Consider the following 25,004-nt stretch of genomic DNA (forward strand, 5'->3'; position numbering starts at 1 on the left):
TGCTCGCACACAGGCTTCTTGGTGGCGGCAGCAGCAGCGTTAGCGTCTCATGCCCGTCTCTGGGGTCCGCGCTGTTAGCCGCGGCTCACGCGTCTCTGGAGCTCCTTTACGCAGCACGCTTAATCCCCTCTCCTTACGCACCAGGAAAAAAAGAGGGGAGAAAAAGTCTCTTGCCTCTTTGGCAGGTCCAGACTTTTCCCCGGACTCCCTCCTGGCTAGCGGTGGCACACTAACCCCTGCAGGCTATGTTCACGCCGCCAACCCCAGTCGTCTCCCTGCGCTCCGACCGAAGCCCGAGCCTCAACTCCCAGCCCACCCGCCCCGGTGGGTGAGCAGACAAGCCTCTCGGGCTGGTGAGTGCCGGTCGGCATCGAGCCTATGTGCGGGAATCTCTCCGCTTTGCCCTCCGCACCCCTGTGGCTGCGCGCTAATCTGCGGCTCCGAAGCTTTCCCCTTCCGCCACCCGCAGTCTCCGCCCGCAAAGGGGCTTCTAGTGTGTGGAAACCTTTCCTCCTTCACGGCTCCCTCCCACTGGTGCAGGTCCCATCCCTATTCTTTTGTCTCTGTTTATTCTTTTTTCTTTTGTCCTACCCAGGTACGTGGGGAGTTTCTTGCCTTTTGGGAGGTCTGAGGTCTTCTGCCAGCGTTCAGTAGGTGTTCTGTAGGAGTTGTTCCACGTGTAGATGTATTTTTGGTGTATCTGGGGGGAGGAAGGTGATCTCCGCGTCTTACTCTTCCGCCATCTTCCCCTAGATCCCAACTTTCCCATGATTTAATAAAAGTCTCAAGAGAGTGTCTGAATTAAATGATAAAATTCAGGGTTTAAGGTGGCCACTCTAAGACAGAAAAAAGGTGGAGCCGGATCAAGGATACACCATGGTGGTTAATTAATTTCACTGTGTGTGTGTGTGTGTGTGTGTGTGTGTGTGTGTGTGTGTTTACTTGTAGCTTTTCTGTGTAGCTGGGTTTTACCAGCTGATAGAATATGTGCTCTTGTGATTTTTGGAACATGCTTGGATGGCTTCCTCTCTTGGATCACCCTGCTAGGCCGGGGTGGGGGCCTTGGGAATACTTAAGAGCAATTGTAATACGCTCTTAATATCGCTCACTTAGTTTGTTTACATTTAGGAAGGTCTAATTCTAAACGTGACATTTGGCAGCTCTCTTGCACGACTAACGCAGATAACTAATTCTTTGTGCATCTCCAGTATCATTCCCTCTCCAGGTAAAGTTTAGAGAAGGGGAGTGGAATTCATGTAATAATGCTCTGATACCTTCTTTTTTTTTTTTTTTTTTCAGTAGTTGTAGCTCGCGGGCTCTAGAGCACAGGCTCAGTAGTTGTAGCACACAGGCTCAGCTGCCCCGCAGCACGTGGGATCTTCCTGGACCAGGGCTCGAACCCGTGTCCCTTGCATTGGCAGGCAGACCTCCCAACCACTGCGCCACCGGGGAAGCCCCCTTGTTATATTTTTAAAATGACAACACTAGTGCATTAGGCTACCACCGTGTATCTGCTCTTGTCAGTGTATTGAGTACAGCTGAGAGAGCTGGATAGGGTCTTGCATCCATCTGGTTGCGTCATCCCATCTTAAGAAAGAAATGGCAGCCTGGACAGGTAAGGTGACTCCATTAGGGTCTCCCTGTGAAGGGGGCCGGTGGTGGTGTCGTTAGATCTCTCGACCCCGCCATGGTGGCCTCCAGCACGCTGCCTTGACGTCTCCTTTTCGGCCAGAGTCCACTTCCTTTCCCACAGGTTTGATCTCCTCTATGAGTTAATCTATGAGCTGGCATCTCTGCGTCTGGACATGGGGCTTCCCAGGCAGCATCTCTTTTCGATTCAAGGAAGAGGGAGGTGCTCTGACGTGAGAGCTCCCGGAAAGAGGGTGCTGGGGTTTGCAGATGGAGGCTGTGCCTGGCCGGTGGCACGGCTGACACCCTTGTTGGAAGGTTTATGAAAGTCTGGATGAGGCCTCGGGCACAAGCAGCCGTGCTCTGGCACGTTGCTGGGGTCATTGGTGGAGGGGGGGTTCTTTTCGGCGCCCCCTGCCCGGACTCCTTCTGGCCCCATCCCTCATCCCCCTCCCCCGACCTCAGACCCAGGACGGCGCTGGCTTTGGGAAGACAGCCGTGCTCAGCAAAGAATCGAGAAGGCCTGGGGTGGCCAAGCTCCCCCCGGGGGCCCTGACAGCAGCCTCACAGGCTTGGGGAGTGCAGCTCTCTGCACGGCTGGTGCAGATAAGGACCTGAGATTAACAGGATCTCAGCTATGCTCCAGCTGGTGAAACCCGAGCCCTAAGAGTTCTGTTCATTATTAGCTTTACCTCCTCCCAACCCTAAAAAATAAAAGGCAGAGGTAACATTTAAGACCTGCAAAAAAGGGAAGTTGGGGGAATTCTCTTGGAATTGATGTTCTATTTTGCGTTTTTATGGACGGAGAATCTTCTGTACGGTATATATTCTTTGATACTTGTTGAGACTTTGTTGGTTCCTAAGAAGAGGTTAGCTTTTGTAAATGTGCCATGAGTACTTGAAAAAAATGTGTATTTTCTACAAGTATATTTCAGTATCTATCACAGTGCCCAGAACATAGCAGGACTTAGCCAATACCCAGGTTGAATTAGCCTTTTTTACACACAACACGGTGCCCGTATGGCAGCTTCAGACTATCTCTAACATTTTTATCTTGTGACATGCAAATTTGCTGGGACGCGTGTGACCCAGAAACGTCTGACCCTGTAACATCAGAGCTGCGCGGGTGGACTGTGTGGGGATCTGCCGGCAGCCCTCCAGAGGACAGGCTGCATTGGGATCAGCTGGGGAGTTTTTTAAAGATGCGGCTTCTAGGTCCCACCCCGGGCCTGTGAATCGGAATTTCTGAGGACGGCGCCGGAATCCGACCTTTTAAGAATGCCTCCTACTCGCGATTCTGCTGCACACTGACATTTGAGAGCTACTCACCAGAAAACGTCATCTAGGTGACTTTTCAGGTTTTCTTCTTTGGAAGAACAAGATCTGTATCACTTTAGGTAAAAGCAGTCTTACTTTCTGGGACTCCCCACTGGTCCCCAAGGTTTGCTGTACACGTGGAAATGTTGCTCTCTGGAAGAAGAAAATCAGTGTGCGTTGTCCCTATGGTACTTCAGTAGCTGCTATTATCTACCTTTTCCGATTAGATCCTCACCACAATCCTGTGGGATGCTGTAGTGGGGTGAATGGTGGCCCCCCAAAAGATACGTCTGTCTCCTAACCCCTGGTACATGTCAATGTGACCATCTTTGAAAAAGAGTCTTTGCAAGATGTGATCAAGTTACAGATCTCGGGATGAGTTTACCCTGGATTACCCAGTAGGATCTAAATGGAATGAGCGGCTTCCTTACAAGAGACAAAGAGGAGAAGGCACAGGCAGAGAGCAGAAGGCCACGTGAAGACAGAGGCAGAGGCTGGAGTGATGTTGCCACAAGCCAAGGAACACCTGGAGCCCCCAGAAGCTGGAAGAGGCGAGGGAGGATCCTCCCCTAAAGCCTTCAGAGGGAGCATGGCCCTGCCTACACCTTGATTTTGGACTGCTGGCCTCTGGAACTATGAGGTTGTATTAAGCCACCAAGTTTGGGGTAATTTCTTAGAGCAGTCATAGGAAACTAATACCAATTGGTACTGTTATTCCCATTTACAATTATAGAGCTGGGTCTACCATAGTGGAATACATTTTATAACTGCTGGGTCCTGGGACAACGGTAACCTTGAATTGACTCTTCCTTTGAGATTTATGATTTAAACACATTTCTTTCTGCCTTGTTGGGCCCAGAGATAATTGCTGCTCATTTACTGCGGTGAAAAGGCTGGGGAAGTTACAAAATCCCCAAAGTCCTGTGTAGGAATCACTCTGGCTGGGAAAGTGTGGTACTTAGTGATGTGCACAGCACAGCTGGCAACAGCACCCCCAGACATGGATGTGGCTGTAATCCCATTCTCCTGGAGCAGGGAGCTTGCCTGATGTCAGCCTGAGCCCTAAGCAGGGCAATCTCCTGGGCTTTCACTTGTCTCTGGTACTGTGTCCATCATTTCAACTCCCTGTACAAATTAGCCATGGCCCCCTCAGCTCACGTGAGAGATGCACCGTGAATGATAATGAAGTTAGTGCTAACTGTGGCCCTTTTCAGTAACAACCTTCTAAAAATATATGGAACTTATACAGTGTTCATGGATCTTAAAAGCACTTGAGTAAAGCTTTAAGGTGAAAGCATTGCCTTTAGAATCAGACAGACCTAGATTGGAATCCTAACTCAGCCATGCAGCCGCTCTGATGGGCCTGTAAGCAAGTTACTTAACCAGCCGGAGGGCCAATGTCCTCACTTCCAAAACTGGGTCTCACCTCTTAGGGATGCTGTGAGGAGAGATGGTACAGGGCTTAGCCTGGTGACTGGCCGAGAAGTGCTGAGTGAGCATTGTCACTCTTATTCAACGTCTGAACATTTCAGTGAGCTTGACCCCAGCCCAGGTCCCAAGGCTTTCTCTTTTTCTTAAAATGTACATGGACAAAATGTTGTACAGTTCATTTGAGCCTCTCTTATGAGCTATTTATTAAATGTTTCTTTGTGGTCTAAAATGATCATTGAATTTGAATATTCCCCTTCTGCTATTTTATTTTTCTAGGGTGGGAAATGTCAATTGGGGTGGATTTGAAATACTACTGACTAGGGATATTAAACATGTGAGTGTTTAATGACTGGGTTTTTTAAATATAAAAAGACAAAGCCAAGCAGATGGGATCATTAAATTATTGATAATGTTTTGCTGCAATGATTTATAAATAATACATGTTTAAAGGGTTATTTCCTTTACATTTCTTTAGGGACAACTAAAGAGTCTTCTCGTTTGGAGTTTAAAGAGAACAGACAGGTGGAAAAAAGTCAGTGAAATGTTCATTCGTGCAGTTTCTATGCCCCAACCCCCTGAAACTTCCAATAAAAACATAACAAATTTCATGCAACCATATCAAATGGTCTCCTTTATTTTTAGAGTAGAATGAAGCAATGGCTTTAATTTAGTATCTAGGGAGGAAAAGCTTAAAATATAGTAATACAAAGTTTCATATTAAACAGTATCACTGTTTTTTTCCTCAGAAAACCTCCAAATTGAAGTTCGCTTCTATGAATAAAAACCAAAAAGGAACCCAACAATTAGTCTCTATTGATAGAAGGCTATCAATTTCCAGACACATTAGCTCTTTAGAATATGTTATTTTAAAAAGGGAAAATGTGGAGTGACTAGGGACAGATCCTGGGAAACGATGAAGCCAGCTACGGTTACTGTCTGCCCAGCTGCCCTCCACGGGTCTGGGGCCTGCGGGTATTATATGGCACATGGTGTTTGATGCACATAGGTGGGCAGGGGGGAGCATAGGATCCATAGTTTTTATCAGATGTTTATGGTCTTGAAGAAAGTTAAGATCCATGGCTTCTTCCTTTTTCCTTTTGGAACTGGCTGAGAGGAATAAGGGGGTGAGAGGGTGCAGGTTATGCGAGGAAGGAAGAACGCCCGGCCAGCTCGTCCCATCCCGTGTCAATTAACCTCTCACTTCCCGGCAGCCTTTCCACCTCCATAAACCGTGATCAGCACTCAAAACTGGTTCAACAAGGCTAAACAAGACAGGAATAAAGACACAGACCTACTAGAGAACGGACTTGAGGATATGGGGAGGGGGAAGGGTAAGCTGTGACAAAGTGAGAGAGAGGTATGGACATATATACACTACCAAACGTAAGGTAGATAGCTAGTGGGAAGCAGCCGCATAGCACAGGGATATCAGCTCGGTGCTTTGTGACCGCCTGGAGGGGTGGGATAGGGAGGGTGGGAGGGAGGGAGATGCAAGAGGGAAGAGATATGGGAACATATGTATATGTATAACTGATTCACTTTGTTATAAAGCAAAAACTAACACACCATTGTAAAGCAATTATACTCCAATAAAGATGTAAAAAACAAAACAAAACTGCTTGTAGAACGTGAATGTGAAATGGTATCCAGCAATCGCAGGGAGAGACAAATTGTCTTTAAATCTTTTGTTACTTGAATTAAAAAAAATTCTTTTCTTTGGAAGTGTGCTTATTTTTTTTTTCCTGTATATTTGGTTTTAACCTCTTTCTCTGCAATTTTCAAAAGCGGTTTGAAGCAGGCTATAAACCCATAATTCAGTGACAAAACCCAAGCATTTTTCTGATGATGAGGGGATAGTTTAAATGTTTTCTTTGAATGAGAGAATGTATTTTCTTTACAAGCTGTTAAAATATATTCTTCCTGAATATATTTTTTAAATATTTTAAAATATATATTTAAAGTATATTCAGGCCTGAAAGTGACTTAGTTGTGTTACCTATTTGTACTGGTAAGAGAAGGAGTGAAAATTCCATGAAAAATTGGGTAGGGAGAGATTAAACGATTTATGTTACCAAATTTAATCACATTTCTCTGATGAGGACAGGGCTGAGGGAGCTTCAGTAACTTGCTCGGCATCCACCAAGTGAACATCAGGGCCAGGGTCCAAATCCGGGTCTGACTCCAAAGTCCACATTCTTTCCTCTGCCTCCTTCCCCTCTGGTGAGGTTCCTCTGTGACACCCCTTCCCCACTCTGCACCTTGGCAAAAAGGACAGATGCCTGCAGGTTCCTGGAGGAAAGGGGGACCGTCCCAGAGAATCCCTCCTCTACAGGGGTTCTTTATGCTGACAGGTGATGGCCACAGAGAGGGATGGTTGGATAAAACAAAAGACCTGAGACCACAGTTTTCCTGAAAGACTGTATCCATTAGAAAGTGTGAAGAACAAACCAATCAAAGTCTGGGCACTAGAAAGTGTTGGAGCTGTGAAAACAGCCAGCCTGATTTGGGTTTTACCCTAAAAACTAGGGAGGCACTGCCTCATTTGGGGATGTAAGGTGGCTTTTTATCCATAATGATAAAGTGTTGTCCTGACGCCTTCTCTCTGCAAACTCCACAGGACACTTCAGCAAAGGACAAAAAGCCCATCTGCTAAGAGGAGAATTTGAGTAACATCTTAAAGTGACATATCTGAGGCACCCAGCCCAATGCCCGGTCTAAGTTTGGTGCTAAATAAATGATCATTCCTTTTTCGTTCCCACAAGAGATATGAGGCCAATAGAATTTTGAGGGAAACCGTTAGTCTGAAGTCTGCACAATTGCCAAGTGTACAGTTTCTGTGATGATGTCATGAAATGTTTTGATAGGAGGTCCCTGAGAGACCATCTTAGGCTTTGACTCCTTTCCCCCAGCTTTATTGAAGTATAGTTGATGAATAAAAAGTGTGTATACTTAAGGCGAACAATGTGATGATTTAACATGTGTTACATTGCGAAATGCTCACCACAATCAGCCCAACACATCGTCACTCAGTTACCGCGTGTGTGTGTGTGGTGGAGAGGTGGTGAGAACACTTGAGGTCTATTTTCGTAGCAAATGTCAAGAATACGATAACTGTAGTCACCACCGTACTGTACATTAGATCACCAGAACTTGTTCATCTGGTGACTGTAAGTTTGTACCCTTCAACCGACATCTTCCCGTTACCCGCACCCCAGCTCCTCGCAACTACCGTTCTGCGCTCTGCTTCTATGAGTTTGACCTTTTTAGATTCCACACAAAAGTGAGATCATACAGTATTTGTCTTTCTCTGGCTTATTTCACTCAGCATAATGTCTTCCAGGTTCATCCATGTTGTCGCAGGTGGCAGGATTTCCTTCTTTCTCACGGCTGACTAATATTCCATCACATACATGTATGTGTATATTACAACTTCTTTATTCATTCGTCCATCGATGGACACCAGGTTGTTTCCATATCGTGTGAGTAATGCTGCAATGAATGTAGGAATTCAGATATCTCTCTGAGAACTTGATTTCATTTCCTTTGGATATATTCCCAGAAGTGAGATTGTTAGATCATATGGTCGTTCTATTTTTTAATTTTTTGAGGAACCTTTATGCTGTTCTCCATAGTGGCTGCAGCAATTTACATTCCAAACAATGCACAAGGGTTCCCTTTTTTCCACGTCCTCACCAACACTTATTACCTCTTGTCTTCTTATAATACCACCTTAATAGGTGTGAGGTGATAGCTCATTGTGGTTTGATCTGCATTTCCCTGATGATCAGTGGTGCTGAGCCCCTTTGCGTATACCCATTGGCCGTCTGTGTCTTTGGAAAAATGTCTGTGCAGGTCCTATTTTTCAACTGGGATGTAGTTATTTGCTTTTGAGTTTTATGAGTTCCTTACATATTTTGGATATAAACCCCTTTCCAGATACATGGTTTGCAAATATTTCCCCCCATTCTGTAGGTTGCCTTTTCATTTTGTTGCTAACTCCCCTTTAACCAACACCAAAATCTGACCAGAAGGCCTAACTCATCAGAATGTTACTGACACTAAACTTATAGAGGAAAGAAACAAATGATAAGAAAACCAGTTGGTGACAAGGATGTATAAATAAACATAGGACCGTCTAGAGAGCAACCTGTGTTCAGTATTTATTCTTCTCATTCTCAGACGGCTAATCTCTAGTCCTGGAGGGTGATTCCTAAACTCAGAAGGACGAGGCATTAGAAGTCAGACAAAACCAAATCAATCCTGTTCTCTGTGAGGCACACTTTACCAGGACTCCTATTCTACCATGTTTTCTGGTAACAAGGTTAAGCCCTGATGAGCTAGAGATCTCAGTGAATCAGAATACACTGGTCGGGACCTGGCAGGTGCTTTACCTACAGCTGGAGCTCAGGAGACGTGTGTTTGTTCCTCTCGGGACCGGGGCTGGGAAAAGATGCACTACAAAGATACACTAAGCACATCACAGTTTTCTGTCCCCTCCCGGTGCTGTCTGCCCAACACCCCCGTCCTGCTTCTCTCGTTCCTGCATGAGAAGAGATGTAGGGTGTCAGGAAAAGGGCTGACTCCTCTGACATCAGATTGAGTCCTTTTTATTTGCCCTTTTGGTTGGCCTCAGTCTCTGATATTGGGAACGACCATGTTATGTTTGTGAAGGTTTTCATTTCACAGAAGACACTTGGACTGCAGGGGACTCTGGTGATTTAAAGGTCCGGTGTGAGTGGCTGCCTGATAGCTCTTTGTTTTCCACAATCCTTTGACTAGAAAAAGAAATCAGAGTGTGTTTTAAACATGCTGCCCCGCGAGGGACAGGGATTCCTTCACTTTGGGCTGTGTCTCTGGTGGTATGTATTCACACTTTGCTTCAGAGGTAGGTTTTATTTCTGCTTGTTCTCATATTCCCTTTTTAGCTACATGTATTTCCTAGTTTTATTTTCCTCCTTTTCTAGTTGTGCTTGACTGAGCAGAGATGAGATATGCTATGGATAAATATGTAGAGTGTCTGCACAGGAATTACTCCTCTTATAACTGCTAATTAATCTATTCGTTTTTAGTTGGTTGGCTTAACATGTAAAATGAGATTTCGGGGGGATGGGATGGGGAGGACAAGGAAACATTGTAAACCATGTTTTATTTTATTTTCCCAATGAAAAATAGGCAAAAATAACAATGGTACAGTTTTCTGTCCACCTCCACTATGGATGTATTCAACTTCTTTACCTGTATTTAATATTTTTTCAAAACTGTGGTTTATTAGCTGATACTATTCCTCAGTCTATGAACCCTTCCATTTTGTAGGTAATCATCTTCATTTTGGGAAATGTGTCCTAAGAGTAAGATCATTCATTTTCAAGTTAAGGCTTAGAAACGGACAGCTGCTGCTCTGTCCATGTCCACAAAGCCACATTTCCACGTGCTGTCGGCTTTGCAGGGACTTGCTTGTCAAGACTCAAGGAGGGTTTATCTGAAATGTCTCAAAGGAAAAGAAAAACCTCAAAGGAGGAAAATGGGTAACAGGAGGATTTTTTAATTATCTGTTTTATGTAGAAATATTTCTATCTTTATTAACTATGATGGCAGACAATGATGTTTTACATCTAAAATTGCTCTTTCCTGCTGAAATCTCAGTGTTTCCAAATGCATCTGTCAAACAACACTTTTTATTTAGTAATATAACAGCTATCTTTTCCTTTGTTTTTGCCTAATGAGTTGTTCAGCCCCTTAAATTTTTTGGGAATCCCTTTGGGAAATTTATAGAATAGTATTTCAGGTATCAAATTTGAATTCTATAACGAAAAACATAGAGGGGGCCTTAATGAGATGAATTATGTCAAACGAAAGCAAGTAACCTACATTTAGTGCATTTTGGGAAAATACAAAGAGACATGCGTTACATTATTGTCTAAATTTAATGACTGAAAGTGCTATTGTTTAAGAACTTTGGGGATTCTAGAAAAAATATTTTAAGTAAATTTTCCTTAAAAACTTTGCACTCTCACACATCTCCAAGAATTGAAATTCAAAGTTGATTTTAAAAAGGAGGAGGGCTTAAGACCTTAATGAAATTACTAGTTATTTAAGTTTGATTGAAAAAGGTTCCCCAGCTACACACCCTGCTGGTTGTAGAAACAGAGACCAGTCAGATCAGTATTTTGACAAGAAAGGGCAGGACTTCTCTTTAATTACCGGATCAGTAAGACGGTGAGTTCTGTTCAGTGCCATAACTGAACATCTCAAGCCTGTGTCTATCTATCCCTTTACACTGTGCTACTGTAGACTTTAGAAGTGCTCTTACCAACATCAGTTTGTTTGCTAGCGCACTAGTCCTGAGATGCCGGTATTACTCTTTTCATCTCGGTGGTGAAGGGGAGTAGCATGGCCAGGAGGGGCAGGTGCAGCGGTGCTGGGGGAAGCTGGTGTCCTGCACCTGCCTTCCCGGATGGAAGCCCCTGGAACCTCCCCACCAGCCAGCATCCTTTCTGCTTCTCTAACCCCTCTCTCTGTATGGTGCCGCAGGATGTGCAGGCTGTGCGTCCGAGGAGAGGCTCTTTCACAAACTGTTTGCTCATTATAACCAGTTCATCAGGCCCGTGGAAAACGTTTCTGACCCAGTCACTGTGCATTTTGAAGTGGCCATCACGCAGCTGGCCGACGTGGTAAGTGCAGGGTGGGCACCACGAGGCCTCGGAGGCCCCAACTCTGAAGGGTCCAAGCAATTCCCACTCACTGCACTGGGTAAATAAAGGGATTTTTGAACACAAACAGACAAAAATCTACAGAGTGCTGCCCTTCAAAGCCAGCCCGTTGGGAGGCATCCACTCGTCCCAGGGTTGCTGTCATTATTCTCCTTAAGGCGATGTTTTTCTGGAAATGCTCTCAGAACCAGCTTATGAAACAAAGAAGCGAAGGGGCATTTGAAGGGGGAATACAAAGGGAGCTAACTTCATTGTGCACCTATTATGCACCAGTGTCCACACTTAGTGGCTGTCATCTGCATTTTACAGCTGGGGAGAGGAAATCTCAGATAAGAAACTTTCCCCACGTCATACAGTTACAGATGGTGGCACTGGGGTTCAATCAGCACTGTTCAACCCCAAAGCTCATGCTCTTTCGACTCCGTATAAGAAGAATTGCTTTAAGTCTCCTTTGTTATAGAAGAAAGAGAAAATTCACCTTGTTTCACATAGGGTTCCATCCAGCCCTGAAAAACTGATGGGAATTTGGAGGTCTTAGTTTAATTTATTGCTACCCTGTTTAAGGGGCAAGGAGGACTAGAGTTCTTTCTTTTGAATAATCTTCACACCCTAGTTGCTGAGAGAGGAGGTGTGGGACCTGATACCCTAACAGAGGACAGGGTTCTGGGCTCCAAGGCATGGCAGGGCGCAGGCTGACCTGAGGCACTGGACTCGGACCAAATTCCAGGAATAGGCAGGCTCAGGACGTAAGGGGTAAGGGACGTCCCAAGCATCTCTGAGACAATGGTGCACAGACCGAGGGAGCAGCCCAGACCCTGGACGGTGGCAGGGGGTGCCTCCTTCCTCTCAGCTTTGTCTGGAGAAACAGTGGTGGCTCCAGGTGCACTTGGGGGAAGACCTCAGTTATGGATATGAAGTCCGGGCTCACCATGTTTCTCCGGTCCGTGCTTCCCAGTGGACTGGGCTGACCCTTACCTGATCCTCTAGCTTCTGGCCCAAGCTGGAAGTGTGTATATGCTGATAAATACTGGTTTTAAAAAAAGTAAGCCAGATGTTTTATCTCACTTAGATGGGCCCACTAATTCCTTTAATAAACATTTATTTAGTACCTATTCTAATCCCACCTCCCCTGTCCCCTCAAATAGCTTAGCACTGGTTACTGGTCTCCTACCAGGCTGGAAGCCACACTTGGTATGAATTGGGCTGTTATGAATGGAGAACTGGACTGAGTGACCCCTAAAGTTTGTGATACAGCATCACTTCAAATCCATGATCTATACACCCTTTCAGGACATTGTTCTGAAGATGGTGGGTGGAGGATTGCTAAATACAGATTTTGGTATTTGCATTTGGCTGCTATCAGAGATTGAAAAACACACACATGCTCTCTCAGCTTACATAAAACAAGTTTATTTCTTTCTTATGTAATAGAAATCTAAAGGTTAACAGCCCAGGTTAATACCAGGTGGCTTCGTGGTAGTGGTTGCATCATGGTGTTTGGTTGCCCAGGTTGTGCACTGCACAACTCCTGAGGATGTTAATCACATGAGCTATGATGCTAAAAGCATAAACTGTGACAGGGACCAAGGTTCCTTCTATCTTTCTATGTCACCATCCTTAGTATGTGATTTCTTCCCTCAGTGTTGCCTTGTGGTCCAGGATAACTGCTGATTTTCACTCATCATATTCACATTCTTGGCAAGAAGCAGGAGCAAGAGAGAAAGGGGCACATACCAGACATCTGTGACTTCCTTAAGGAGTTTTATTAGAAGTCCTACTGACAGCTTCTGCTTCCTAGCTCATTGACCACCCCTAGCTCCAAGAGAGTCTTGAGAAATGTAGTTTTTTAACTGAAATTTTATTTATTGAAATAATCATACATTCACTTGCAGTAAGAAATAATAGAGCCCTTGTATACTTTCTTTGACCAATGGCAGCAACTACTGTATCTTTCATTTCTAAAATTTTGTCGTTTCAGGAAAACTATACATAAATGGAATCACACAGTATGTAACCTTGTGGACTGGCTTTTCCACTCAGCATAATTCTTTAGAGATTCATCCAAGTTGTTGCTTGTATCAATAGTTCATTTCTTCTTTTTTTTCTTCCAGTTTTATTGAGATACACTTGACATACAACACTGTATAAGTAAGGTATGCAGAATAGTGGTTTGACTTACATACTTCATGCAGTGGTTGCCACAATAAGTTTGGTGAGTCATTTCTTCTTACTGAGAGTAGTATTCCATGGTATTGATGGAGAACACTTTGACTGACCTTTCATTGGTTGAAGAACATTTGGGCTGATTCCAGTTTTGGTCTTTTACAAATAAAGCTGCTATGAACATTTGCGTACAGGTTTTTGGGTGAACATTAATCGTTATTTCTCTGGGATAAATGCCCAGGGGTGCAATTCCTGGGTCGTGTGGTAGTTGTGTGTTAGTTTTAAAAGAAACTGCCAAAATGCTTTCCAGAATGGCTGTACCCTTTTACATTCCTACCAGCAATATGTGAGGGATCCAGTTTATCTACAGCTTTGCCAGTATTCGGTATTGTCACTGTTTTTTATTTGAGTTATATCAGGTATGAAACGATATCTCATTGTGGTTTTAATTTGCGTTTCCCTAATGATTGATGATATAAAACCTCTTTTCATGTGCTTATCTGCAATCTGCATATCCTCTAAGGTGAAATGTTTGTTCATGTCCTTAAGCCCATTTTCCAGTTGGATTGTTTGTTTTTACTATTTAGTGTTGAGAGTTCTGGCTATATTCTAGATGCAAGTGCTTTGCCAGTTTTGTGGTTTGCAAACATTTTAGCCCAGTTTGTAGCTTATCTTTTCTTCCTCTTCACATGGGCTTTCACATGAAGTTTTAAATTTTGATGTGGTCCAATTTATCAATTTTTCCTTTTATATGTCATGCTTTTGGCATCAAGCCTAGTAATTCTTTGCCTTATCCCAGATCCTATAGGTTTTCTCCTATGTTTTTCTAAAAGTTTTATTTATGTCTTATGTTTAAGACTATGATCCATTTTGAGTTAATTTTTATATAAGATATGAGACCTAGATTTTGTTTTTTAGACCTGTGGGTGTCCAATTGCTCCAGCACTATTTGTCGAAAAGGCAATCCTTTCCCCACTGAACATTCTCAGACCAGGGTTCGAACCCGTGTACCCTGCATTAACAGGCAGATTCTCAACCACTGCGCCACAAAGGTTTTGCACCTTTGTGAAAAATCAGTTGAACATATTTGTGTGGGTCTATTTCTAGGTCCTCTATTCTGTTTCATTGATCAGTGTGACTATCCCTCCACCAACACTGCACTATCTTGATGACTGTAGCTGTAGAGTAAGACTTAATATTGGCTAGAGTGATTCCTGCCACTTTGTTCTTCTTTGTCAAGATTGTCTTAGCTCTTCTGTGGCCTATGCCTAGAATAAGCTGCCTATGTCCACAAAAAGCATTGCCCTGATTTTGATAGGAACTGCATTAAACCTGCAGATCAGTTTGGGGAGAAGTGACATCTTTACTCTGTTGAGTCTTCCAGTCCATGAATGCGGGATGTTTCTCCATTTATTTAGCTCTTCTTCCTTCAGGATTTTGTAATTTTCAGTACACAGATCCCATACATGTACTGTTACATGTATATGTAAGTATTTTGTTTTATCTGGGAGTGACTGAAAATAGTATTATGCTTTTTTTTTTTAAACCCCACATTTGTTTATTTATTTATTTTTGGCTGTGTTGGGTCTTCGTTTCTGTGCGAGGACTTTCTCTAGTTGTGGCAAGCGGGGGCCACTCTTCATCGTGGTGCACGGACCTCTCACTGTCGTGGCCTCTCTTGTTGCGGAGCACAGGATCCAGACGCGCAGGCTCAGTAGTTGTGGCTCACGGGCCTAGTTGCTCCGCGGCATGTGGGATCTTCTCAGACCAGGGCTCGAACCCGTGTCCCCTGCATTAGCAGGCAGATTCTCAACCACTGCGCCACCAGGGAAGCCCTATTATGCTTTTAATTTTGGTTTCTCCATGCTCATTGTTAGTATATAGAATTTTAAGACTTTTGTATATTGATCTTGTATCCTAAGATCTTGCTGAACTCAATTAGTTTCAGCATTTTTATAGATTCCATGGAATTTTCTTTGTAGGCAACCTTATAATCTGCAAATAGAGATAGTTTTATTTCTTCCTTTCCAGTCTGTGCCTTTCCCCCCTTTTTCTTGCTTCATTTCAGTGGCTAGAACTTCCAGTACTATGCTGAATAAGAGTGGTGACAATAGACATCCTTGTCCTGTTCCCAGTCTTAAGGAAAAAACATTCAGTCTTTCACCATTTGGTATAAAGTTAGGTGTAGCTGTTTTGTAGATGCTCTTATCAAGTTGAGGAAATTTCCCTTTATTCCTAGTTTCACAGAGTTTTTAATCATGAATTGATGTTGAGTTTTGTCAAAAACCTTTTCTCGGGCTTCCCTGGTGGCGCAGTGGTTGAGAGTCCGCCTGCCGATGCAGGAGAAAACAGGTTCGTGCCCCGGTCTGGGAGGATCCCATATGCCGCGGAGCAGCTGGGCCCGTGAGCCATGGCTGCTGGGCCTGGGCGTCCGGAGCCTGTGCTCCGCGACGGGAGAGGCCACAACAGTGAGAGGCCCGCGTACAGGAAAAAAAAACAACAACAACAGTAACAAAAAAAAAACCTTTTTCTCCATCAATTGATATGATCACATGGTTTTTCTTCTTTAGTTTGTTGATATGGTAAATTACATTGATTAAGTTTTGAATGTTGAACCAGCCTTGCATCCCACTTAGTCATGGTGTATAACTTTTTATACATTATTGGATTCAGTTTGCTAATATTTTGTTAATGATTTTTGCATCTAAGTTCATGAAAGATATTGATCTGTCATTTTCTTTTTTTGTAATGTCTTCGTTTGGGCTTGTGTCAGGATAATATTAGCTTCACATAAAGGATTTGGAGTTGTTTCCTCCTCTTCTATTTTCTGGAAGAGATTGTGGAAAGTTGGTATTGATTTTTCTTTACATATTTGGTAGAATTCTTCAGGGAAACCTACTGGGCCTGGAGATTTCTTTTCCAGGAGCTTTTTAATTATAAACTCAATTCTTAAATGGCTATAGGGTATTCAGACTGTCTATTTATATCACTTTTCAGATTCTTTTCCCTTATTGTTTATTACAAAATATTAAGTATATTTCCCTGTGCTATACAGTAGGTCCTTGTTAGTTAGTTTGTGGGTTTTGAGGAATGGGCCCATTTCTTTTAAATTGACAAATTTATGATAAAATTAAAGTTGCTCATGGTATTATCTAACTTTTTAATGGCTATAGGATCTGTAATGATAGCTCCTGTTTCATTCCTGATATTGGTGGTTTGTGTCTTCTCTCTTTTTATTTTTGTCAGTCTTGATAAAAGTTTATCAGTTTTGTTGTTTTTCCCCCAAAGAATCAGCTTTTTGTTTCATTGATATTCTTTATTGTTTTCCTTTTCAACTTTATTGATTTCTGTTTTATCTTTATTTTTCCTTCCTTGTACTTGCTTTGGGTTTATTTTGTGCTTGTTTTTCTAATTTCTTGAAGTAGAAACTTGTGTTATTGACTTGAGACTTTTTCTCATTTCTAACATAAGCATTTAGCTATAAATTTTCTTCTTAGCACTTTTACTAGCTATGTCCCTCATATTTTGATATATTGTATTTTTGTTCCCATTCAGCTCTATGCATTTTAAAGAATTTCCTTTGAGACATTCTCTTTGACCCATGGATTATTTAGAAGTTCAATTTCCATGGGTTTAGAGATTTTCCTGTTGTCTTTTGGTTATTGATTTCTAGTTTGATTCCATTATGCTCAGAAACACACTATGATTCCAATTCTTTTAAATTTGTTGAGGTTTGTTTTATAGCCTATGATAAGGATATGCTCTGCGTTGGTTAATATTATATGCATGCTTGAAAAAATGTGTATTCTGGTGTTTTTGAGTGGAGTATCTGTATATGTCAATTAAATTCTGCTGGTTGGTTATGTTGTTCAGATTTTCCCTATTTTTGCTGATTCTGTCGAGTTTACTGAGTTCTATTGGTCGCTGAGAGGGGGATATTGAAGTCTCTAACTGTAATTGGGGATTTGTCTGTTTTTTCTTTCAGCTCTATCAGTTTTTGTTCCATATAATTTGAGACTCTGCTGTTTGGTGCATATATGGTCAGGATCATTGTGTCTTCCTGGTGGATTGATCCTTCTTTCATTATGTAATGTCCCTCTTTGTCTTTAGTAATTTTTTCCCTCTGCATCTGCTTTGTCCAGTGTTAATATAACAATTCTTATTGGTGTATTAGAGTCTACTTGTCCTCATGTGGGGCACCAGAAGTCCCTATGGGCCATATTCATTGTTGTCACTGAGCCATGGTGAGGTCTGCGAGTGACTGTGATGCAGTACAGCCCAGATGCACAATTACAAACTCCCTTCTGGAAGACTGTAGGCCGTCTGCTGCTGTTTGGGCCTCAGGCTTGGCCTTAGAGCACCAGAGAGCTCTACATGGAAGGGTGTTTGCTGCTGCATAGAATGAACTTGGCCACAAAGTCTAATGAGTGGATGATCTTCAGAGTAAGTGTATTTCCACCGTCCCCCTCATGGGGCCAGGACAAAGCCCCTGCCCAGTGTTTTCGATGGCCTGGCATATCTGACATGACAAATATGAAGGCTTTCAAGATGTAGCCCACCTGGCCTTTCTGATCTCAGTCTCTGAGTCTGTTGCTTCTGCCTCAGAATCTAGTCCATTTGAAATTGTAACTCCAATCCTTTAATTGAACCAGGTGTCAACTACTTTATTTTCCCAAGAAGGAGACGCAGGGTGATGGTCCCAGGAACGTGGGGTTGTCCTGTGGGTCTCTGGTCTCCTTCAGCTGGGCTGTCTGACAGCAGTTCCCATGACCATAGGTGCAGTCTGACATTGGATGGAGAATGCGACTTTCCAGACCCGGTCCTGACCCATAAACTTGGCTGACACCTCTGAGGGTGTCCATCCACCATGAAGCAGGTCCACAGCACATGGAGGTTCACCAGGCTGCGGAAGTATAGATGGAGAGGCAGGAATACTATCGGGATGATGTTGCCACTGATTTTAATCCTCAGAATACAGCGTTCTAGTTCATAGTGTGCACTAGTTCTCTAAACAGTGTATTAGTGGACAGAGAGGAAGCACTTGTTGGAAGACGCTTATGACTGTTGCCTCCAAGACATTTCTGGACTGCTAGAGCTAGTCCATTCCTGACTGACAGCTAATGGATTTATTGACATGGCCCCTGCTTGAATCTGCTGGTCACAAGGTATGAGCAGAAGACACTGTCCTTAGACTTGGGTAATTGTAAAGTCACGGATAAGTAATAGTCCATTTCTTTGCTTGCCCTGACCAATAGAAAACCATGAACGTAACTCCTTTTGTTGACCTTTTAAAACCCTGGGGCCTATCATGACTTGACACAAATCCCTTTGAAGGAGGAAGCTGGTGAGCTCTCCGGGTAGCGTTTTCTGGGGGGCATGAAGAACTGCAGAGCAGCAAACCAGAGTGGGCTGGTGTCCAGCCCTGGCCACAGCTTCCTCAGCCAGTGTGAGGTGTTTACTCTCGAAGGTGCTCATGTGTCTGGGGAAACAAGGTTGGTAAGTTTTGGGAACCCACCGCCGGCCACTGTGTGACCGTCAATAGCCTCCAAGTGTTGCGCTCTGAGGCTGCTGAAGGTTCTGGATGTGTCTTCAGTAGCCGCTCCACTGAGAGGTGGTAGCTGATTAGGAGCACATTATATCTGGCATGTCCTCCTGGAACACTTTTATTCAAGCGACCCAGGACTCTTTGCAGGTCATTTAGGTACCTGCTTAAACCACCTCCTCAGACAAACCTTCCCGGGTCATCCTGTCTAAAAGAGACGTGTGTGCATGTGTGTACAGACACACGCCACTCAATCCCTCTTTATTTTTTTGCATGGGACTTGTCACTATCTTACATTATACCATGTATGTATTATGGATTTTCTGTCTCCCCAGCTAATAGCTTAGGCACATGTAGGTAGGGATATTTTCCATCCTGATTACTTCTGTAGCCCCAGCATTTATAGAGCGCGCAGTAGGTACTCAATAAATACTTGTTAATGAATGATTGAAGCAATTGGCAGTGGTGTGTGTGGGAGCAGTGCTCTGGGGAGTGGCAGGTTCCAGCTGGAGAACTCCATGGTGAGCTGAGGCTGACACCTTGAGGGGCAGTGGGGCTCAGGACTCAGGACCTAGAGGGTGCTGGGGCACAGCTGAGGAAGAAGATAGCAAAAGCAATGATACCCATCGCCATCTGCAGGACTTCCCCTCCCTCCTTCCCACTCTCTCTTCTCTCCCTTCTTTCCTTTTATGGGATCAGAAATGTTTATGGGATCAGAAATGTTTATGGGCTGCAGTGGTCAGAAAGGCTTCACAGAAGTGGGACTTCAATCAGATTTGAAAGACAGTCATAAAGCCACATTTCAAAGTCAACAGGGTTGGGACCAGTGTGGAAATATTGTATTTTTGGCCTTTTATAAATCCTTTTCAGTCTGCTTTTTTCCCTCCGTTAGCATGAATAACTCAGATTGGCTATTTTTAGTTGTAATTTTTGCTCTAAGATTCACTTCTATTAGCAAGTATATTTGAGGATAAAAAATATTGTTTCTTCTTCCCAGGATGAAGTAAACCAGATCATGGAAACCAATCTGTGGCTACGTCACGTACGTGTCTATGTCACACATTCTTCTCTTGGAATTGTGTCACACTTGTGTGTCAGTTTAACAACGTCAAATGGATAAAATCCACTAGCATTCCCTCTTTGCATCTCTAGCTTATGATAGAGCGTAAAATATTAACTAGCTCCAAAGCCCAAAGTTCAATCTGGTAACGGCTGGCTGGGTGCAAGCTTCATGCTGCAGAACTTAGTGACAGAGTTCTCTCTGACTCTGCTTCGGTGGTTTCTGCTCTCAAGTCTCCTATTTTTGTCTGAATCTCGAGCTCCAGAGCCAGATTCTTGACCACTCTTTGATCCTGCTCTGGGCTAGAGTCCCACCGTCTGGTTTTATCAGTCATACCATCTTGTTCTTCCTTCCTGTCTCAATCTTTTATGCAGATTTTGTAACAAACCCATCATCATACACTTGAATTATCTTTTTAATACTAGAAATGGATTGCTACTAGAGATTGAACATAGTCCATGGAATATGGAAGCTGAGCCTGTAAACTTGGCTAGCTAATTAATAATCAATAGATACTTATCTAATATCTATATTTACCCCAAATCAGCTCAGCTACCTTGTTCCCCATGGATTTAATCGTCCAACTTTTGGTAGGAAACCAACTCTTTAAATAAGAAAATTTTCAAAAAGTTGTTGAACCAACATAGAATTAACATTGGAAGAAAGTCAAGAATTTTTAAAAACTGACTTCTATTCCCTTTAGATGTGGAATGATTATAAATTGCGCTGGGACCCAGTGGAATACGATGGCATTGAGACTCTTCGCGTTCCTGCGGAGAAGATCTGGAAGCCTGACATTGTTCTCTACAACAAGTATGGGCATCTGACAGCCAGTCTCTTTCCAAAGTTGCCTTTGGTACAGACTGACCCAAAGCACAGAGGGTGTTACTAATGGTGTCTGGTTTACTTTGCAGTGCTGTCGGCAACTTCCAAGTCAAAGGCAAGACAAAAGCTCTTCTTAAATATGATGGCATGATAACCTGGACTCCACCAGCTATTTTTAAGAGCTCCTGTCCTATGGATATCACTTTTTTCCCTTTCGATCATCAAAATTGTTCCCTGAAATTTGGTTCCTGGACCTATGACAAAGCTGAAATTGATCTTCTAATCATTGGCTCTAAAGTGGACATGGATGAATTTTGGGAAAACAGTGAATGGGAAATTGTCGATGCTTCTGGCTACAAGCATGACATAAAATACAACTGTTGTGAAGAGATATACACAGACATAACCTATTCTTTTTACATTAGAAGGTTGCCGATGTTTTACACCATTAATCTGATCATCCCCTGTCTCTTTGTTTCATTTCTAACTGTGTTGGTTTTCTACCTCCCTTCTGACTGTGGTGAAAAAGTGACGCTTTGCATTTCAGTTCTGCTTTCCCTGACAGTGTTTTTGCTGGTGATCACAGAAACCATCCCATCTACGTCTCTCGTGATCCCCTTGGTGGGCAAGTACCTGCTGTTCACCATGATCTTCATCACCTTGTCCATCGTGGTGACGGTGTTTGTGTTGAACACCCACTATCGCGCCCCGACCACACATACCATGCCCACGTGGGTGAAGACAGTCTTCCTCCGGCTGTTACCCCAGATCCTGATGATGAGGAGGCCTCTGGACAAGAGGAAGGGGACAAGGTATGACAAAAACCCCGAAGGCTTCTCTGGTAGGCCAGCCAAAGTCAAGTTCGATCGTCGCAGGGAGCCCAAACTTTTTCAAGAATGCTGCCACTGTCGTAAGTCCAGTGAGATCGCCACCAGCAAGAGACGGTTAGGTCATCAGCCTTTACAATGGACAACTGAAAATTTGGAGCCCTCACCTGAAGTCGAAGCTGTAATTGATAGTGTTCAGTTCATAGCAGAAAACATGAAGAACCAAAATGAAACAAAGGAGGTAAATGTATGGGTCTTCTAGCCTGTTCACTCGCAGCAGGCCTGGGGGCCCTGCATAGACATGTCAGATCTTCAATGTGAGTTCTGTTTGCAAGACGGTCAGGGAGTGGTGCCCTAAAAGCCAGCCCTGTGATGATGCAGTTATGGGTGAACCGCCCTGCGGAGGGGGTGGGGTAAGGTGTAGCCTCAGAGCAAATCTCTGCCTCCAGAAATGTCAACTCAAGTAAAATCTGGTTAAAATAAACACTCAGGGCAGCCTTGGTTTATTAAACTGAGAGCCCCTGCGTAAGGAAGGGTGGGAGAGGGAAAAGCCGGCTGAGGGGCAGGAGGAAAGCCTGCAGGGCTGGTCACAGTCTGGGAGCCTGGGAGGAAGGTGGAGTGAGCCTCCGGCAGCTCCAATCCTACTTACTCCACTTGACGGGGATCCAGGTGCTGATTCAATGAACCTCAGGGTTATTTTTAGCATCAACACAGTCTGCTTCTGCAGCCCAGAGTCTAACTATAGCAGCTCGGACCTCCTCATCCTCCAGAGAGAGAGAGCTCAAGAACTTTATGCCAATTTTCCATACCATCAGGATGACTAGCTGGGGGTCTCTGAAAACTCCTGCCGCCAGGGGTCTGGGTCTGACCTGATGGCAGTAGCCATCATCCTTATCTCCTAATGAAATGACATTGCAGGCCTGAAGTCCACCCATTGGTGCTGCGGCGGACATGGGCTGCATGTCACACAGGTCGGGGAGGGGGTACATCAGGGCCAGGTGAGCCTAGGACGCCCCTCTGTGGTGACACCTTCGTCAAACTAGGGGACAGTTGCTGCTGACTTGATCACCACCAGGTAGGGCTCTTGGAGGTCGGGAACAGGAAGGACATGAGAGATGTAACGAGCTCTCCCTGACCAGCGTGATCCCGAGTTCTAGAGCGTCACCTATTCCTGATGGGGGGGGGGCCCATCACATCGCACATCCTACACCCCCCGCCTCAAACCCATTTCCCAGGCTTGCCAAGGAGTCAGACTGTCCCGTGGTGTCCATGACAAGAGTGGATGAGAAATGTCTCCTGCCCTATCAATAAACGAAGGACGTTGCACCCGTCAAGCCATCAACCACTGCAGTCACCCCCAGCTGTGCACCCTGAGGGGATTCAGGGTGGAGGAAAGAAGGATGCTGGCCCTAGAGAGCTAAGTTGCATATCAAAGGAATGATTTCCGCGAACCCAGACTCTTGCCTCTTCCCATACATAGAAAAGCGCTAAATTCCTTGACTTGAGATGTCTGGTTTTCTTTAATTAACAGTAATCTTTTTTAAAAAACGTTTTTAAAATTGAAGTATAGTTGATTTACAATGTTGTACTAATTTCTGCTGCCTAGCAAAGTGACTCAGTTATACACATATATACATTTTTTGGGTATTCTTTTCCATTATCGTTTACCTCAGGAGATTGGATGGGGGGAACCAGGATATGTAAGAGGTTTTGCAACAAAATCCAGGTGGTCAGAACATCAAAGGATTACTGTTGCAGTCAAATGCAACAAAATGCTCTACAACTACTCTTTTGATGTTCCGGCTACCTGGTCTTTGTTGCAAAACCTCCTCTATGCCCTGACTTTTTTTTCCCTTACCTCTTCAGGGCAGTCCCTCAGAGCGATCTGGGAAGCTGCCTCCCGGGCTTGAATTCCTCAGAAAATCCACTGAATAAAACATAATTTTCAAGTGTTAGGTTATGCATTTTTTTTCCAGTCAACGCAGAAGTGGAGCTCTCCGAGCAGCTCTTTCTGGGGTGCTGCCTGCAGTCAGGAGAGGTCCTGTGTGCCCACAGAAGCCTGCTGACTCTGCAGCCCGCTGTCCCAGGACTGATGGAGCGCACGCACCCACCCTCTGCAGACAAACGGAAGTTCTCTGTGTGCTACAGAGGAGACACGGGTTAACCAGAATCACGGGGATATTTGCTTTAAAAGTGCCAGGAAATCTTCTGTGAAAAGGAAGCAGCTTATTTATGAGACAAAGCTTATCTCCCATGGTTTTGATTTTTTTTTACAGCTGCTTGACTTTTGTCTTTCAGGTAGAGGACGACTGGAAATACGTGGCCATGGTAGTGGACAGGGTGTTCCTGTGGGTGTTTATAATCATCTGCGTGTTTGGAACTGCGGGGCTGTTTCTCCAGCCACTCCTGGGGAACACAGGACATTCGTAAGATGGATTTTCCCTTTATCTTCAGAAACTTACAAGACACTGTGTTTGTTCCATGTTTCCCCCACCACAAGGAAAGGGATAGAAAGCTTCGCACCAAGTCCCCATCTAGATGGAAAAAGGGGACTTTATTGCCCACCGGGAGCCTGGATGCCCTCCCTTGGGGCACAGAGGAGTACTTTCTGATCCCAGTGTCTGGGATCTGACACTGGAGCCCCGAGCTGGCAGCACCTCCAGGCTTCTCTTGTTTGTACACGTTTGGCTTCCGGGGACGTGACCGACCCACAGAACAGCAAACCGTGGAATCAAAGTCAAGCCATGCTAAGAGGTTCTTTTGCTTCTCCAGTTTATGGGCTTCTCAGTATAATGACACCTGCCAGACGCGAAACTCTGGACCTTGGACATGCTGACCTCTGCAGCACCTGTGAACTCGTGTATGCTTGCTTTCTCCTGCACATCTCTGTGATGTAGAGCACACACTGCGGCATTATTTGATACATTATTTAGTAAAAAAGTAACAGCAGGTAGTCAGTCTAACCAACAGGCTGTATTTACTCCCCTTCTAAAAAATCTTACTGAAGTAGAGTTGATTTACAATGTTGTGTTAATTTCTGCTGTACAGACAAGTGACTCAGTTATGCATATATATGCATTCTTCTTCATATTCTTTCCATTTTGGTTTATCACAGGATACTGAATATAGTTCCCTGTGCCACACAGTAGGACCTTGTTTATCCATCCTATATATACTAGTTTGCGTCTGCTAACCCCAAACTCCCAGTCTTTCCCTCCCCCACCCCCCATATTTAATTATCATTCATCTGGCAAGAGACTTGAGTGGTGACATTGCCACAGTCAGAGAAATAGGTTCTGTCCATGCACTTGGAGCTTTGTAGGAAAAGTCATAAACACAGAGATCTCCAGGACCAGGTGTCATGTGGGGAATGTAACCAGAGCAACGAAAATAAAGCATGACGTGGTCTGGCCGGACAGACCTGAAGCACCCTTTGCCGTGGGTCCAAAAGGTGTCTCTTCTCATCAGCAGTTTCCATTTGCTCTTTGTAACTGAGACTG

General features: G+C 44.1%; 1 protein-coding gene across 2 annotated transcripts; it reads left to right on the forward strand.

Moving 5' to 3' along the window:
* Positions 1-9,183: 9,183 nt before the first annotated feature.
* On the forward strand, positions 9,184-23,934 carry CHRNA6 (cholinergic receptor nicotinic alpha 6 subunit). Of its 2 annotated transcripts, XM_024765085.1 has the most exons (6): positions 9,184-9,262; positions 10,909-11,048; positions 19,790-19,834; positions 20,556-20,665; positions 20,767-21,745; positions 23,803-23,934. In XM_024765085.1, the coding sequence occupies exons 1-6, from the start codon at positions 9,184-9,186 to the stop codon at positions 23,932-23,934; spliced, it is 1,485 nt and encodes a 494-aa protein (XP_024620853.1). The 2 variants fall into 2 exon arrangements, with proteins under 2 accessions (XP_024620853.1, XP_024620855.1); XM_024765087.1 differs by lacking the exon at positions 19,790-19,834.
* The last annotated feature ends 1,070 nt before the right edge of the window (positions 23,935-25,004 follow it).

This window comes from Neophocaena asiaeorientalis, unplaced genomic scaffold (genome assembly GCF_003031525.2).
Source record: "Neophocaena asiaeorientalis asiaeorientalis breed wild unplaced genomic scaffold, Neophocaena_asiaeorientalis_V1.1 scaffold14, whole genome shotgun sequence".
Classification (NCBI taxonomy): Eukaryota; Metazoa; Chordata; class Mammalia; order Artiodactyla; family Phocoenidae; genus Neophocaena; species Neophocaena asiaeorientalis.